The sequence below is a fragment of the Carassius gibelio genome, chromosome A13, assembly GCF_023724105.1.
Source record: "Carassius gibelio isolate Cgi1373 ecotype wild population from Czech Republic chromosome A13, carGib1.2-hapl.c, whole genome shotgun sequence".
Classification (NCBI taxonomy): Eukaryota; Metazoa; Chordata; class Actinopteri; order Cypriniformes; family Cyprinidae; genus Carassius; species Carassius gibelio.
In genome coordinates this window covers 22799521-22818265 of record NC_068383.1, presented here as the reverse complement: position 1 = coordinate 22818265, position 18745 = coordinate 22799521, and the positions used below count along the sequence as shown (strand labels likewise).

General features: G+C 37.6%; 1 protein-coding gene across 2 annotated transcripts in view; it reads left to right on the top strand.

Annotated features, from left to right (window-relative positions):
• Positions 1-16339, top strand: part of LOC128026673 (calcium uptake protein 1, mitochondrial) — a 54865-nt gene extending 38526 nt beyond the window's left edge. For both annotated transcript variants that reach the window (XM_052613926.1, XM_052613927.1), the window contains exons 6-12: positions 3621-3735; positions 4450-4532; positions 6245-6445; positions 10432-10569; positions 11468-11576; positions 14685-14774; positions 15643-16339. In XM_052613926.1, the coding sequence (XP_052469886.1) occupies positions 3621-3735; positions 4450-4532; positions 6245-6445; positions 10432-10569; positions 11468-11576; positions 14685-14774; positions 15643-15806 (900 nt within the window). In that variant the 3' untranslated portion in view covers positions 15807-16339. The remainder of the gene's footprint in view (positions 1-3620; positions 3736-4449; positions 4533-6244; positions 6446-10431; positions 10570-11467; positions 11577-14684; positions 14775-15642) is intronic.
• The last annotated feature ends 2406 nt before the right edge of the window (positions 16340-18745 follow it).

The window sequence follows — 18745 nt, the reverse complement described above, 5'->3', positions numbered from 1 at the left end:
ATTTGAAGAACTGCTGAAGAACAGAGGACTGTGCTCAAGGATCTGCTCAATCTTACTTGGACAGACCAGTTGTTTCTGATGAAAGAATTAATTTGCCAGTCACAAAGAGCAGAATAGAGTCAGAGATGCACGCAGTGAACAAAACACCGGTATTTCAGCGATGACTCATCTGAATGCCTCTGATTGGCCATTGCATTCATGAGCTCAACAGAATCGTGTGTGATTGGTTATAATGCGCAGCGCTGTAAAAACACGTCTGTCTCTGCCTCCGCGTCAGCCAGCGCACACAGATTTGAATTGAGCAGTTAGTGATGTGCCGCACACCCATGTGATTGAATCATTTATTAAAAAATATGATTCGGCTATTTATGTCTTCTGGAAGCTTCTTTTCAAATTTGAAATGGCATGGGTTTAGTTTAAGTTTAGTGCTTCTGCAGAACCTTTAGCTGTCAGATACTTGTATTAAACTGCCTCATGGGTGAGAGAAAGAAAAAAAGAAAAGTAAAAGTAAATTAGCTCAGAAAACATGGACAGAGCAATTTCATACAGTTTGAAAATGTGAAACAGTGTGATGGTACACACTAGAGAGCTCATCAAATCAAACACTGAGCTGCCAACAATTTGAAATGTACTCCAGCAGTGATTGAATTTATATGGTTAGAAATATTAAAAATGCTCCAGGGGGCAAAAATGTTTTACACATTTTTACACTAATGCCAAGAATTGAAAACAAATTTGAAGCGGCCTGAAAACTCAGGCCCAGTTTGATATGAGCACCAACTAGAGTTGTGCGAGCTCTGAATACATCTCCACGTTCTCTGGCTGAATGCTTCTTTCCTTCTTATTTTTTCCCACAACCCACATCCTTTTTCATTTTCCTCTACAGAGACCGTCTGGGAAGGTTCACCTCGCAGTCTTCCCTCGCTCTCCTTTCTCGTTGTGTCTCCACACAAAGAGTTTAGCATAGTGTGAACACACATCCTGCTGAGCACCTTTTCTCAGTGTTGTCACGATATCTTCAGTAGATGATACAAATGCTGGTGAAATTCCACTGAAATGTCATCGTTTTATTTTTTTATTCAGATTGTGAATACTGAATTGAGTTGGTACCTGGTTTTACTGATACTGTAGAAAGACTTGTTTTAGTACATTGTCATGCCGACTTGGTACTAAAGTGTCAGTGTGTTTGACATCCCTACTACTAACATTGAATAAGACTGTGTCTCTGGAGTGTCTCTGAAGGTAACGTCAGGGACACAATTAGCCCAGAGCTTATTAGCCCCTCTTCACACACACACACACATACACACACACACACACACACACACACACACACACACAATTTGCTTCCGTCAGCTTCTACTGCAGCACGGGCCTGTTCCTACTCCGACCAGTTTCAGAGCTGGTATAAAAATAACCAGTGTTCACCTTGTCCCCAGTGCACACACTTGAACCTCATTGTGAACCATAGTGGACATTAATGATTGCCCTCTTTCAATCCCATAATCCACCTCAATAACAAGTGTACGGCAGATGTACACTGAATGGCTAGCTGATAGAGAATACCTTTAAATTTTAAACGAAGCGTCGAATGAACCCTTGCATCTTGCTGCAAGATGTTGTCGACAGCACTTCCGGGGCCCTTGTTTTCATTCGTTGATTCAGTTGACTATATTGAGTATAATGTATGGAGTAGTGAATAAGAATAAAGGGGGTGATTTCAGATACAGCCTGGGCGGTTGCTATGGCCTTGCTAAGTTATCCTAGATAAGTAATACCACATCTCACCTCAACACACAATTTGAGGTACCATTCATGTCCACAGCAAAAGTGGTGCTGGTTTTATTTGTAAAGGGCAAAATAAACGGCGAACAGAACCGGTTGATTGTATATTATACTACATATTACATGGCTACTTATCAAATAAATAAAGAAATGGACATAAAATGCTGTTATAAATAGACTCAATACTGATTATAGTGTTTGAAGTGAGTAGTGTTTTGTTGGTCATGTGATTTCAACATGGCTGCCATCATGAGGGCGGACCACCTCATGTAGCATTAATCCGCTTTAATTACGCCACTGATGTGAAACTTCCTCTGATGTGAGTGGTAATGATTTAAATATTTTGGTTAAAATTACTTTTTGTGTATTAAGATAAAGTGAGTATTTAGTTGGCTGTGTGATATCAATATGAAATTTAATCGAAATTGTTTTATTGTGAGGAGAAAGAGAACCGAGTTATACGACATGCGTAAACTATGAAGGAAAGTTGCCTCGGGTTAAAGGTCAGTCGTGTAGTATCATTAAAAAATATTTCACAGATATTTGAAGAAATTTGAGACTAATGATTTAGAAATGATCATTACAATAATTAGGGTCAGAGGTCCGTTTAGATCCTGAGTAATAGCAGTGGCGATGCTAGCATTAGCAAACATTGCTTAGAAGAGTTTCAGAGGGAAATCTCATGTCCTAATTTTGATTAACTGATGTTAACGTCACTATGGAAGCATGTAACGTGTTATCGGCTTGTATCATGTTGTCACAGAGAGAGTGTGTGTTCAGTGGGAAAGTGTGTGTGTGGGATGTTGCATAAATTTGTGTTTGTGTGTTGGCATGACGTGAAAAGGGCTGGATCTGGGTGTATGCAATGGTGTGTTTATACTCTTATGGTGTGGTGGGCCTGATTGTCTGTGCAATGGTCAGGTTGTTTTCTTACGTTCTTTCTTCCCCTCTACTCACTGATGGGATCCACCCCAGACAGAGGTAACAAGATGCATCAGCAGAAGCTGAGCTCTGGCATGCTATGTGTCTATGTGTATATGTGTGTGTACTTTCACATTTGGGGGGTTCTGATTCTTTCTATGTCTCTATGCCAAAAACAGGTAGAAAACTGTGTTCACACCAGTGGAGTCACCTTCGTTCATGCTCATAAAATGTGAACCAGTTTACTGCAGAAATGTCAAATACTGTGTTCTCTTGCGATTTGTGAAGCAAAGTCAGTGATTGTAGCACTGTGTTCTACAATATAGATGCATCTCAAAACTTAGTAAGTTGCCTAAGTAGACAGCTTTTTTTTAACATCATAGGCACCTATATCACATGCTGTTTAGGTGTCAACTCCCTTGATTTGAACATTTGAACACACACTTGATCCTGACAATGTTGACAACCTCCTTGATTTGGTGCAATACGTCTATTATGTCTGTTTAGGTAGGAAACACTCTTGATTTGAGCATTTAAATACTCATATAAAGCTCAAAAATGTTGTTTAGGTAAGCAACCCTCTTGATTTACCCGCCTTGATTTCATAGTCTGAACATGCTCAATGTCCAAAAATGCTGTCTAGGTATGCAGCTCACTTTGTTTTAAAACACAGCCTATCGTATGCTCTATAAGTGACACTTGTGAAATGTCTGTTTTAACACCCTTTTCATGTTGTTTTATTTCTGCTTGTTTCTTGTATGACTGCATCACTTGCATGATTGTGCTGTGTCAGTGTTAGCATGCTAGTTCCTTTATCTGCTCTCAGCTCTTAAACGGGACTCAGGTGCTCCATAAGGTGTTCAACAAAAGCATTACTGACTCTTTCTCCTCTGTTTCTCTGTGGGATCCTGTAGAAGATCTCCCAGGACAGAGAGAGGTTTGCAGATGAGGACAGCATTTTCTACACACTGGGGGAATGTGGACTCATCTCTTTCTCTGACTACATCTTCCTTACAACAGTCCTTTCCAGTAAGTGTCTTGAGTTTGTTTTGTGCATTTTTGTTTTGCTAGCTTTTATGACAGTGTTGTTGGGCTCAATATTGATGCCTATAGGTGTGGATGCAGCATCATGTTTTTGCAGCAAATGTTTTCGCTTACTGTTGCCATTATAGAAGTTACTTTATTCACAGGCTGTTTATCACCTGGTAGTTTATTCCACAACTAGAAGTTTACAATAATAATGGGAGTTTATGAAGATTAAGTGAGTAGTATTGGGTCATGTGATTTCATCATCGCTGCCATCATGACGGTGTACCACACGTATGTAGCATTAAACCGCTTTTATTAAGCAAGCTGAACTTTTACTTGATGTAGACATTGCTTTTATGTATCATTCCAGAATGTTAGCTCTGGAGAATGTTCCCACTCTTCCAAAAACAAAATATCTTAAAAAAAAACATGCAAAAATAGTACAAAAACTTTCTTGTACTAAACCAATGTTTTGTAACTAATGATATAAGTTCCACAATGTACCTGACCTAAATACTTTCCAAAGTATTGCTGCTACATGCAAATTAATAGGTCAATAATAATTACCACTACAGAATTACAGAAGAACCTTAAAAAAAGTAAGTTAAACAAATTTCTGATAAATTGTGTAATATTTTTAAACCGAAAAATGTGTTAGTGAAAGTAAATTGTCATAATTTTAAGTTGCAAACTCGTTTTCTCGTCTTTTTGCAGCTCCTCAAAGGAACTTTGAAATCGCCTTCAAGATGTTTGACTTAAATGGAGATGGAGAGGTCGACCTTGAGGAGTTTGAACAGGTAGGTGAACACAAAGACCTTTAAAGGTTCAGATGAACACATTTCATTAGTATACTCTCAGGGGGAAAATAGTTTTCCTTGAGGGGTGCAACAGCTTTTCATTGTGACAGTACCCTTAAAGGCACTGTGGTGCTTTTTTCTGACAGTGTAGTGGCTGTTTGTGTATTTCGGTTGCACATCTTTTCAGCTGTTTGTTTTGATTATGTTTGCCCCTACGGCCACATTTGCCTTTCATTTGTAAAGTCACTATGAGTCATTCACCTGGTAGTATTCGGTCTTTCTCTTTTGCAAAGCTTTCTGGATAAACACAGTGCCCACTGGTAAACACACTGTATGTGCCTCGGCCAAGAAAATATATTAAAAACATCAAAGGGAATATATTTAATACTCTTGTTTGTGAATGTGGATCTCCAGTAGTCAGTCTATAGATCTACAGCTAAATAAGACAACTGAGGTGAGGGTCAAAACAAAGTATATTGGCCCGGGTTTTAAGAAGTTCAGTAAGAAATGAAAAACAAAATTGAAACTTTACACTGTAGAAAAGTCCTGAAAAAGCTAGTCTCTTGGGACCAGCTTAGGGCAGCACATGACCAGTTTAAAAATCCCAAAGACTTTCACTGGGGGGTGTATATTTGTACAGTGGTGTATTTAAGCTGTCTATTGCTATAGCAAATCTTAACAACTCCCTATTTAAACCAACCTGAGCATTTTTCTAAGGCTATAGACTTTTTTTTTTTTTATATATATACTGAATTAACTGGTTTTAGATGGTTTTTGATAGATGAGCTGGGTTTAAGTGGTTTTAAGGTTTTTTTATGAGCTGGTTTTACTTGGTTTAGCTTTTTTTTTTTTTACTTGATTTTTTATTTTTATTTATTCATGTTAGTACTAAGTTAAATAATTATTAAAATGTTGATCATGCTAGAATCATGGTAGCAACATGTTAATCATGTTACGGACATGCTAGCAACATAAAAATCATAAGAACATGTTAGCAACATATTAATTATGCAAGAAACATGTAAGCAACATACTAATCATGGTATAAACAATTTGCTAACAACATGCATTTAATGCCAAAACATGGTAATCATACTAAAGACATAATAATCATGTGAAAATGTGCTAATCATGCTGGACACATGCTTGAAAGTTGCAATTTGTGTTTAAAATGTGCTGGAAACATGCTTATCGTTCCAAAAGTATACTAGCAACATGTTAGCAACATCTAAACTTTCAAACTTCAAGTTTCTACAGCTGCTTCAAACTTTCAGGCTAGGCTTTCTCAAGCCAACTTCAAAGTTTGTTCTCAAACTTTACTCATCTAGTTTCTGTTGAAACCACATAGTTCAGTGTCATCGCCACATTTTCACCTTAGTTTTAAAGTCAACATGAAATCTTCTCTTCCCCCTTTCATTTTGCTCACGCGCCTCTCACCTTTTTCCTTTTCCTTTTCATCCTCATCCTCCTTGTCCTTCTCCTTTTCCCCCTGCCTCTCCATCTCTTTTGCTGCATTACTCTCTCTCTCTCTCTCTCTCTCTCTCTTCTCTCTACTGATATTCATTGTGGAGTGTGTTCTGGTCCAGGTGGAGATACTCATTGGTGGTTGAGGCGATTCCTCCTCCCCTTAAAACATTTTAAGAGTAGTTGCAGAAGAGTGCTACATTAATGTAATGAGTCATTCACATGAGTTATTATTTCTGTTTTTCCAGGTTCAGAGTATCATCCGTTCTCAGACCAGTATGGGCATGAGACACAGAGATCGCTCCACCACAGGAAACACTCTGAAAACAGGAGGCTGCAGTTCAGCCCTCACCACCTACTTTTTCGGGGCCGACCTGAAGGGCAAGCTCACCATTGGCAGTTTCCTGGAGTTCCAGAGGAAACTGCAGCACGATGTGCTAAAGCTTGAGGTATGGCACAGAAGTCGAGGAAGATGGAGAAGTGTAGATTACATATGAGACATAACAGAAAAATAAACGGAGGTTGAAAGTTGTCAGCTACTGTCACCAGTGAAAGCTCAGACTCGTGCATAATTTACTACTGAAACCTCCCTTCCAGGACAGCACGCACTATTATGTGTGAAATAAAGAGACATTAAACCTAATTTTGTGTTTTGAGAAGAGAGAATCTTGGTATTGTCCACTTTCAAGGCATCACGAGTTCATGTTTTACTGCAGAAGTTGACAAGTGCCCTTGTTTTTGCACAGAAGCCGATAAGTCCATTTTGGCGAATCATCACGCTGTATTTCCGATCAGGTGACAAAGCTGCTTTCATTTTTAAAAGACGTGCTAACTGAGAGGAGTTTCGTCAAAGCTGACTAAAAGTGATCAAGGATGGATAATTTCAGTGAACTTGATGAATCTGTGATATCTTCTTCAGGGCGAAAAAGGAAAATAAAAGCCTAAACATCTTTCACAGAGCCTTGTAAAAGCACACAATGATGAGGGAAAAGCTCAGTGTATTGTGTGTAATCACATCCATACAGTTAATAATCATAACAAGAACTTTTGTCAGGCATCTACATTGTCATCTGAGGAGATTAAAAAGATTAAACTGTTTTTATTTAGTTATTTTTTTACTGTAAAACATGAGATTACATTTACATTTATTCATTTAGCAGACGCTTTCATCCAAAGCGACTTACAGATGAAGACAGTGGAAGCAATCAAAAACAACAAAAAGAGCAATGATATATAAGTGCTATAACAAGTCTCAGTTAGGTTAACACAGTACACGTAGCACTGGCTTTTAAATAATATAATAAATAAAAAAGAAAACAGATATAGAGCAAGCTAGTTAGAGGTCTTTACACATACACACATATATATAATTGCATAATAAATGAAAAGAAAATAGAATACAAAAAGATTAGAAAGGTAGTTAGATTTTTTAAAGAATAGAATTAGAATATTGAGTGTTAAAGTTAGAAGGTCAAATAAAGATGGAAGAGATGTGTTTTAAGCCGATTCTTGAAGATGGCTAAGGACTCAGTTGCTCGGATTGAGTTGGGGAGGTCATTCCACCAAGAGGGAACATTTAATTTAAAAGTCCGTAAAAGTGACTTTGTGCTTCTTTGGGATGGCACAATCAAGCGACGTTCACTTGCAGAACGCAAGCTTCTAGAGGGAACATAAGTCTGAAGTAACGAATTTAGATAAATGGGTGCAGAGCCAGTGGTAGTTTTGTAGGCAAACATCAATGCCTTGAATTTTGAGATGTGGAGTTATCTGCTTTTGCTATAAAACAAACTAAAAAAACCTTTTGAACCAGTGAACTTCAACTGTAGTTTGATTGATGTAATCGTTTCTTGCAAATGAACTCTGCGCATACACACACACACACACACACAAACACACAAATATATATATATATATATATATATATATATATATATATTATATATATATATATATATATATATACTGTATATATATATATATATATATATATATATATATATACACACACAGGATTTAAAATGAACTTTTTCTCTCACTGGCCAATTGATCTAAATTATCATCACATATCTTTTATCTTTTGTACGTTAAATTAGTAAAACAATAAACTGTGTGCCTAAATAATATATTTTAATATTAATAATGCATGAAATAAACTTTAAAAGAGAAATAAGATGTAAACTGCATCTCTCATTCGAACTCGCTTGCTCCTGCACTCTCTTCTAGCTTGTCGTTTCTCTGCATTGGTTTATGAGACGTAGTGCTTCAGCAAGTGTACATCGGTTGTACACTCGAAATTAGAGAGGATTGTGGATATAATGTAGCGAATTCATGTAGGGTATGAACTCTTTCGCTCGCTCGGACAGCACTACAAAATGGTCAACACCTGATATAGTGCACTATATAGGGGATAGGGAGTGGTTTTCGGACACAGCTTGAGTCACATTGATAGCTGGATGCTTTGTCCATATAAGGATTTCCTCTTTACTTCTATAAGGAGTTCTATTACTTCTGTGGTGCATATGTGGAGTTTCTGCACAAGAGCACCCTCTGGTGTACAGTATGAATGAAACAGTCATTACGTGTGTTTATAGCGCTCAATAATGGGCAGTAAAAATAGGGAAAAATCTCAAAAGTAATATGATAATCCACTTTGCAGTGTGCAAAAGTGTACAGGAGTTGTTGTTTTTTTCATTATTATTAATATTAGTTTTAAAATGCATTTTAAATCCAAGTTGAACCAAAAACCATAGTTAAAAACCAGACGAATGTATTGAAACATAATCAACAGATATGTCTGTGACTCTCCAGAGCGCAAACACAGAGAGACCGATTTTTCATTATTTCCCTTATCTGTCAACCTGCTCTTTAGATGTCTAAAGTCAACCGTGGTACATATCCAAAACAATTTGCTTTGTAAAAAATACAAAAATAAATAAATACAGACCAAAAGAAAGAAAGCTGGCTGGTAATGTAAAGGTCAGTGAGGGTTTGAGAGGCATTGGCAGGATTTGTGTGAGTGACACTGGATGTGATGTAACTTCCTCGGGGACGGACAGAGTGTCAGTGCTTCACATCCCCTGACACAGACGCTGGGAGATCTCTGTCTGACTCTCTCTTTATCTGCTCTTTGAGATGTGCTGAGGCTGCAGCTCCTCAATCTCACCCACCTTCTGTCTGTTAACAGCTCCCACCCACAGGACAGTCTCATTTCCAGACTGAGCTTCTGAACCTGAGATTAGAGACGAGCCTTTCCTATCTCACAGCCTGACAGTCACTAATAATCAAGTTAAAAGTGTTTAGACCAGAGCTGTGTGTCCCTTGTGAAATAACTCAACCCTAGCTGAAAAAAGCCATCCATCATAAAACTACTCCACACGGCTCCGACTGGAAGCTGGAGATTACAGTTTATATATTTTTAAAATCAATATTGTTCCTACACTAATATATTGCTTCACTTCTGAAGGTCTTTATTAACACCCTGAAGCAGTGTGGAGTAGTTTTATGATGGATGGATGCACTTTTTTTGGCTTCAAAAACAGGGGCACCATTCACTGCCATAATACAGCTTGGAAGAGTCAGGACATTTTTAAATATAACTCAGATTGGATTCGTCTCAAAGAGGAAGGTCAGATACACCTAGTAAATGTCATTTACCATTTTTACCAAATTTATTCCCACCTCTTTATGAAACCGTTTGTTTCTCTCAGACTGGTCCCTCAAATCACTTTGTAATCAGAACGTAGTCTTAGATTATTAAAGCGTCTTAGATGATAAAGAACAGAACTCAGTGTGAGGGGCATGAATTTTGAATTTCATCCCAACTTTAAAATGGTCATTTCAATCAGTTTTGGACTGAATGTAATGTTATTGTTTACATTTTTAGGTTTAATTTTAAATGAATAAAGTCCTCCAGTCCTGATCTCCATGTTATATATTTTTCAAAACAATAGATCATGTTTATTATTTTTGCTTAATTATGACTCGTGAGCTAAGCACATCCAGCACATCTATACCCCTGCCTACCCACTCACCACGTATTAAAAGTGACATACGTGCAAACAACTATTAATATACTCACCATAAAAGTGCATCTGAAGCTGATAGCTGTGTTTGAGAAACTGACCCAAATTGAAGTTATTTTCACCTTGGTTTTCAATGCCAGTTAATTTTTTAAACCTGGCACGTTCATGATGGAAATTTTTATTTTCAGTTAATCTAATAGTCAAACTCTAATGCATTCCAACCACAGAGAGCTGTTCGACTTTTGCTGCCAGCTACATTACATCCTCCAGTCCTCTATGACCTGCCACAGCTGTGTCCACGCTTAAGTATTCAGTTGAACGTGAAGTGTAAATGATATTGACCAGCTGAGCACAGGATTCACTTCTGAAGCCGTTATTCACTAATCCTTCTGTGTGTGTGTGTGTGTGTGTAGTTTGAGAGGAATGATCCGGTGGACGGCAGGATCACAGAGAAGCAGTTTGGAGGCATGCTGCTGGCCTACAGTGGAGTTCAGTCTCGCAAACTCAAACAGATGCAGAAGAACCTCAAGAGGATGTTCAAGGATGCTCAGGTGGGCCACCTGCCAGTCCGAAAGCGTGTGTGTTTGTGAAGTGCCACAATATCCTCACCCACAACCTTTATTAATCTTCAGAACACAAATGATATTTTTAAAGAAATCCAAGAGCTCTTAAACTTCCAATTTAAAGCGCCACCATTATACACGAACACATTCAGACTGATGTGTTTAGGCATTGCATCATCCTTTTTAATGTTTTTTGAACGCCCTGCTATGAACATTGTGTTTTAAACACTGTGTTCAATTAAAAAAAAAACTAATTAAAGTAACATTTAAAATCATGCTTAACGCCCCACCACCCCCTGAAGGCTCAAGGAATACTTCAATCCTCATTATTTGACATTAATATACAGCAGGAGTCCGTAACCTTTTTGACCTGAAGTGGCGTTTTTAATTTTTCTTGTTAATCTTTTCTGCCCCAGTATTCGTTTGGTGTCATTAGATGATCACAGAGGTGAATCAATCAGCAGTAGGTCAAATCATCATTTGAGAAGTAACACATTATAGCAGGATTCAGAGTTTTAACGGCTCCGTACTGAAATGTTTCACAGTACATGTGTGCGAGCTTTGCACCAGGCGTATTTATTAGCATGAGAGCACTTCAACACAAATTTGAAGGGTGTTTTCTCAATAGGGCTGTTTAATGCGTGTCTCTCAAACGCTCTCATTCTGTAATTGTATCTTCTTATTAAGAGGATGTTAAAACTATATTTATAGGCTCTATGCAACACTATGCATGCTGAGCAAACACTGCATGCTTTTCTCGGCTCTAATGGAGCGCTAATGTCACGTCACTCTCTCAACGGTCTTGAGTGACCAGATGTGTCACAAACTAATTGCATTAAATGAATGTGAATCATTTTATCCTTCTCAATTTCTCTTTCTCTCACAGGGCATCACGTTTGAAGAAGTGGAGAACTTCTTCACCTTCCTGAAGAACGTGAATGACGTTGACACTGCGTTGAGTTTCTATCACATGGCCGGCGCCTCTATAGATAAAGGTACGAATACAGGAGCCCTCAGACGGTTCCTTGTGAACGTTTAGTTTGGAAGCAGAGTGAAGTAGTGTTGCAGTCGAGCCGTCAGTTTGGTGTGAGAGATACTTCAGAGGGCAGTTGGTGGGCAATGCTGTCTGACGGAGTCTGCAACAAGAATGACTCTGCAATGCAAGAGTTCCCAGGATGTTGCATCACCTGTTCCTGTTCTCCTCGCTCTCGCTCACTCCCTCTCCGCAGCTGGCGCTCTTCCCAGCAGTGCTTTAGGAGTCTTCTCTCCCGCTGGCTCTTCACATGCACACAGTCCTCTCTCTCTGTCACCTGGACATATTCAGGCCATGCAGAAAGTCTCTTAAATATCATTAGATGTCCTTCTCGTTTAAGAACAATCACTTTTCCAGTCCTTCAGCTTGTGTTTGGTTTCTGTTCAGGGTTATAGTTTTTTACAGACGGTTTACAATGTGTTTTGCTCGTGCAATGCTAGCTGGCGTGATGATAAGATCAGTATGGCTTTGCTACAGTGTTCTGGGTTAGAGAGTGCATTAGTGCCTGCACACTTTTTAATTCTGGAAGGATCTTCCTTTCCCGGAGCGATTTTTAAAAGGTTTTTGTTAATGAGTAACAAGCCATGAACAAAACCAACCGACTAAAGGAGAATCACAACAGGAAAAACTCTGATTTGAAGCAAAGCAATATTTGAAAATTTGGACAAAAAGACTTGATGGCTTTAACGAGCAAAAGAACCGCCATCCCATGAAGCATTGCAAATAACAAAATAACAGCAAAATAGAAATGTAAAACTATTGATTTAACGTTGTCTGTTATAACTGTAGGATCTATGTATTTTACATACACATATTTTAGTATTTTGAGAGCATATGGAGACAGCTTGTTTGTTGGCGGAGCTAAAGATCTCTAGGTGCACTTTATGATTGATGGGTTTTTTGTACAGCTTCATTGGTAATGCGTTTAGATTTTTTTTATACCACATATTACACTATTAATCACAATTATAAAAAAAAAAAAACATGTTTTTGAATTAATGAATTGACAAAAAATTTACTAAAAACTCAAATTAACTAAAGCACAGTCAGCTCACAACAGATCTGTTTTTCAGTTATTGTTAAAAAAATAATAATTCCCTATGAAGAAAATGAATAGAGTTTTTACTTCTGGAACCTGTTGTGATCAGTTTGCAATTGGTTGAAGTGAAATAAAGGTTTTATCTGCCCCGAAGTGTCTGTAATATATTCTGGTCTCTAGAGATGGTTTTAGCAACCTGCTTCAGAACGAGTCTAGGGTTTTTATTTATTTTTTTATTTTTTTACCAGTTTATCTTTCCAAAAGCTGCACAAATGGCACAAGTTATCAATAACGTGTAAAGGTGCAGACTTATTTCCAAAAGCAATCATACATCATTAGTTGTCAGTGACAGTTGTTGATCTGAGGTCAAATAAACAGGTGGTTCTGCGTTGGGACCAGCGCCTCTGCTCTACATCAGGGCTGTCCTCCGTGCATCCACACTCTTCCTCACAGATCATCTCTCACCATCGATTCCTCTCGCTGTTGGATTGTAACTCCGTGTCGCTCTCATTTCTCTGTCCATCTCTCTGATCTCTAGCCCATAATATCCAGACACTTTGAATCACTGACCCTAAGAAGACAAAAGAGGCTTTTTATCAGCCTGTCATCTTCAGAATCGCTCTGTTTCTGGTCTGTATTCTGATCTCAAGGCCGTGTCTGTCAGACTGACTGTGAGGGATGCTTTTTGGCTTGTCTGGTGTCTCCCTCACCCTTCCTGTTCCTGTGTCCACTATGAATGACCTTCTTTTATGTTCCCAACAGGCCGTTTTCTCACTCTTTCACTATCAGAGATGTGCAGAACTACATATAGTCACAATTGTAAACCGAATTGTTAATAATAGTAGGTTTTCTTGAGGTTGTTGTACTTGATCTTTGATGATAATTGAAGGTAAGTCTGGAAATGAGACTTCGTTCCTCCATCCTGTAAGCTGACTTGCTCTTCTACTTTTCATTCCAACTGAGATATATCCGAAATACAGGAAATTAAATACAGAAAAGAAGAATAGTGGCAATACTTAAAGAATAAATACAAAATATGGCACAAAATCTAATTTAATGTTGTTTTATTAGTATTTATATTGCATTTGGCAGAAACTTTTATATAAGCAACTTAAATAGCATTTTATTAGTTCATGCGATGAACCCTTGACTTTAGTGTTGATAGCTCATTATTATTTTATTAATGTTAGTATTTTAGTGTTATAGTATCTATTAATATTTTGAATTTTTTTGTGGTTTTAATAATTTTAAATCAATCTATTTAATCATCTATTTTTTTTTATGTTTATTTATTTTTTCAGTTTTAGTCATTAAAATTTTCTCCTAAACCTATTTTCAGTTACTTGTCAAGGCAGCAGAATTTTTTTTTCTTTTTTTTTTCTTTTTTTTTTTAAGTTAGGTTAGTTTTAGTTTTAGGTTAATAACAACAACAACAACAACAACAACAACACTGGATTTTTCAATTTTAAATAATTTATAGTTTATTTATTTATATTTTATATAGTGTTTTAAACAAAATATAGTTTATCCTTTTTGTATTAAAAATAATTGAGACTGAATTGATACATTGAATGCTGCCTTAGAATTATGGAAAGCTAATAATTCTATCGGCAAAGTTTTGGACTGTCGGGAGCTTGTCTATCATACACTAGGGGTGCTCCGATCACGATCGGCCGATCGTTATGCGCATCTCGTCAGTAAAGCCGGTTTTCTCATCAGCGGTAAATTCCATCAGGTGCGTGATTTCACATAGAGCAGCTGTTACTACACAGAGCCGTTGTTAATAGAGAAGATGCGCATTAACGATCAGCCGATCGTAATCGGAGCACCCCTATCATACACTAAAATGCTGCTAACTGCGTCAGCTCAGGTTTTGGAATAGAGCTAAAATGTCCCACTTCCTGACATTTTGTATGGATTTCTATACGTTTTTTTCCTCTAAAGTTTGTAAGTTATCAGTGATCAAGCTCAGACACACTGTTGGTGCAGCTCCAGTTCCCTCTTCATTCATCGCTCTTCTTCTCTCCACAGCCACCATGAAGCAGGTGGCCCGCACCGTGGCCAAGGTAGAGCTGTCTGACCACGTGTGTGACGTGGTGTTTGCCCTCTTCGACTGTGACGGTGAGTGTGTGTGTGTGTTTATCAGGTTCCTGTTTGAATTCGGAATGCACCAATATCATTTTTGAGACATTGGTTGATACACTAATAGACTTTTAAATGCTAGTACTAATATATCTGCACTGATACAGCTGCTGCTTCTGTAATTGGGTGTTTTGTTTGGTTTGTTTTTCTGTCTATGTGTTTTGGTTTAGTTTTGTCTTTGGTTAGCGTTATTGTTGTGTTGTTTGCTTTTTGTTTAATTTAGTTTTTGGATTTGTTCCATTTTGTTGTTTTTGATTTTGGTTTGTGTTTTTGTTTTGTGTTTAGTTTAGTTGATTGTTTAGTTTTGTTTACGTTTTGTTTTGTTTATGTTTTGTTTGGTTGTGTTTTGTTCACTTTTTGTTTTTGGTTTTGTTCCCTTTTGTTGTGCTTGGTTTTGTTTTGGTTTCGTCTCGATACATTCATAATATAAAAACTTAATTTTGAGTTTTAATTTTTATTCTCGGGCACATTCATAGTTTTAGTTTTTGCTATTTTGTGAAATTTTGAACGTTTTTTTTTTGTTAATGATAGTAATTCTGGTCCACTTTAATTAATAATTATTATTTTCTTTTTTGGGGGGAAAGTCGTGGTCTAGGGGTTAGAGAGTTTGACTCCTAACCCTAGGGTTGTGGGTTCGAGTCTTGGGCCGGCACTACCTCGACTCAGGTGCCCTTGAGCAAGTGTTTATGTGTGTATTTTAACCAGTGTGATTCCAGAAGCACAGCACCAGTACATCAAATGCTGCTGAGGGTTAATAAGCATATGGAGCTGGAACGCACTGATGGTGATAATTACCCATCATATTTCTCTCTCACGCTTACTCGGTTTCCTTCGCTCTTCTTTTTAGGAAACGGGGAGCTGAGTAATAAGGAGTTTATCTCCATCATGAAACAGCGGCTGATGCGTGGGCTGGAGAAGCCCAAGGATATGGGTTTCACCCGGCTGGTGCGTGCCATGTGGAAGTGTGCCCAGAATACTGCCTGGGACTTTGCCATGCCGAAACAGCAGTAACAGCCGAGACGGCCACCCATTCCCTGATCTTACGCTCCATATGGAGTATAATTAATCATTAAGGGATGAACTCCTTTGGAAGGCACATCTATAAGACGCATGCTACATCCTCGGGCCCTTCGGTGCCCACCTGCATCTCTACTCAACATTCACACAGAGCTCACTATCTTGCATTTATTTCTTGCTGTTGGCCAGTTTTGGAGTTGAATGCACATTTCTACACACACTAGAATGTGACTGAAACACAACAGCGAGAGGTCATCATCAAGTGCCATGAGTTCTCATCTGAAACGAATGTTAGGACTTACTCAGATAATTCCTATGATATTCAGCTAACACTCCCCATCACTTCGCTCCTTATTTTGCACTCCTGTTGCCAAATGTGTCCATGTTTCAAAGTCTCCACTTCAGAACTGAATCTTTAGCATCCAGCGAAAAGCAATTTCCATTTTGTTATAGGCTGCATTAATATTTAGAAAATCTGATTTCTGAGTGATGCTGAAAGAGGTCTACTATTAAAACATTTCACAGTACTGAAGTCCGTGCATTTATTTAATAATATGAGGGGGTTTTATTTGATTAAGGCATTTCGAAAAGGTGAACATGTCTTAAATATGCTAATACATAATGTCAGACTTTAACACAAAATTGTGTCCCAAACATTACGGTTCACTAAACACTTTGAATTATTAAAGATAATCATGCTGTCAATAAGTATATTAAGTATTCTTCATTAGCTGTAGGCTGCTTATGTAATGTAATGTGAAACACTAATGTGTTTATCAGCGTTTTACACCAAATTTAAACGTGGCTCATCAAGTCAGAATTTGCATTTGGGTGCAAAAGTCTTAGGCCATTAGGATTTCCACCGACAAAAAAATGGTTTTAAGCCAGTTATTTCTACTTTTTGCTGTACTGTGCGAGTAGTAAATATCAGTTTACATTTCCAAAACATTGCTTTTGCCATTAGTCGTAATAATAATAATAGCTTGAAATCATTTTTTGTTGATGAAAATCCTAATGGCCTAAGACTAATATATTTATAGTCTGTTGTTAGAACCTAATTCAGTCGATGAAATGATAAAGAGCTCGGTTCAGAATCAGACTACATATGTTTAATGAATGATTAAGAAACATGCTTCAAACGGATGTTAAGAGGTGAAGGAAAGGTGTGTGTGATTTTGAGTACTATATAATTTAGTTTCACATTGCTGAGGTGAATTAGCATTTACTCCCTGCTGAATAACAAACACAAGTCTCTTTCATCATCACATTACACTAATCAAGTCAAGTCTACAATAAACGTATTAAACTTCCAGCAGAGTTGGGTGTAGCGTGTGTGCTTCCTGTTGGATTCATGCAGGACTAGCACTGTAAAAAACTGCAGCTCTGATCGCCAGCATGTTACTTTGTATATACAGTTTGTTGCTGTAAATTAATTACGGTTAAATTATGTTTCATGCTTACAACTTTAACCGCCTACAGCAAAATCCTCTGTTTAAAATGTGTCCACACTACAGTGTTAGAGTAACACTGAAGAATATGAATTAAGTGGTTATTGAGCATTTGTGATGAACACCTGCTCTTAATCACTGAAAGAAAGATAAACAAGAACAACAACTGACTTCCAGCCACAGCCTTAAAAAATAAAACGCATTCAATCTCTCAAGATCTGATTAAACAACTCCTAAAACAGCATCACCATTTATTACCAGGCTGACTTTATTTCTGTCAGACGTCCACAGAAGATCTTGCTGAGAATTACAGAGGTTTAGAGGTTTTTATTTCACTACCATGAAGGAGATCAATGTTTAATTTAGTTGTTGAGCTCTTTTGACCTTGATTTTTCCATTTTAATTTTTACTTGACTGCTGTAACAACGTGTTTTTGAAACATTTATGGCAAAAAAAAGTGTTGTTGTTTGTCAGTCTCTTAATATTGATACAATCAAAAGAACAAGCACTGCTGAGAAATCAGATAGACCGTGATAGGCCATTTAATCATCACTCATGAAAAAAAAATTATTAAAAAAAGATTCACGATTGTGACGTGAAGTGAAACATCATCCCCTCTGTTTATTCTCAATAAAAAAAAAACTTCTGTAGACATCTGACAGAAATAGTCATTCTGATTAGACATGCGTGAAGCTAGCAAAAGCTGTTTGTGATGTTTTAATCTTTTCATGTAAGGCTGTGGCTGAAGTCAGTTCTTGTTTTTGTCTGGTTTCTCTCTTCATCAATCATTCTGCTTGTGAACAGCAGCTGTTTATCAGTGTCTGAATTCACTCAGTTTTCATTCTCTCTGTCAGGTCGTCTATGTTAGTAAACTCGTGTAGGGAATAGTGAATGAGGGTGTAGGGCGTGATTTGACACAGCCTCTGAGTGTCAGCTTGGAACGCTGTTAATTCACAATATATCAGCAAGCTACTTGCTTGAAAATGGCAAATATTCCTCATAATGCTCTTTTTTTAATGAAAAACAGCATGCTGCTGTAAAAATGTGGCAGTTTTACAGCAATTTTTAACAGTGCATGATACAAAGCAAACCTTGAGTAATTTGAACCGTTACACCCCTAATACAGTATTGTTCAAAATAATAGCAGTACAATGTGACTAACCAGAATAATCAAGGTTTTTAGTATATTTTTTATTGCTACGTGGCAAACAAGTTACCAGTAGGTTCAGTAGATTGTCAGAAAACAAACAAGACCCAGCATTCATGATATGCACGCTCTTAAGGCTGTGCAATTGGGCAATTAGTTGAAAGGGGTGTGTTCAAAAAAATAGCAGTGTCTACCTTTGACTGTACAAACTCAAAACTATTTTGTACAAACATTTTTTTTTCTGGGATTTAGCAATCCTGTGAATCACTAAACTAATATTTAGTTGTATGACCACAGTTTTTTAAAACTGCTTGACATCTGTGTGGCATGGAGTCAAC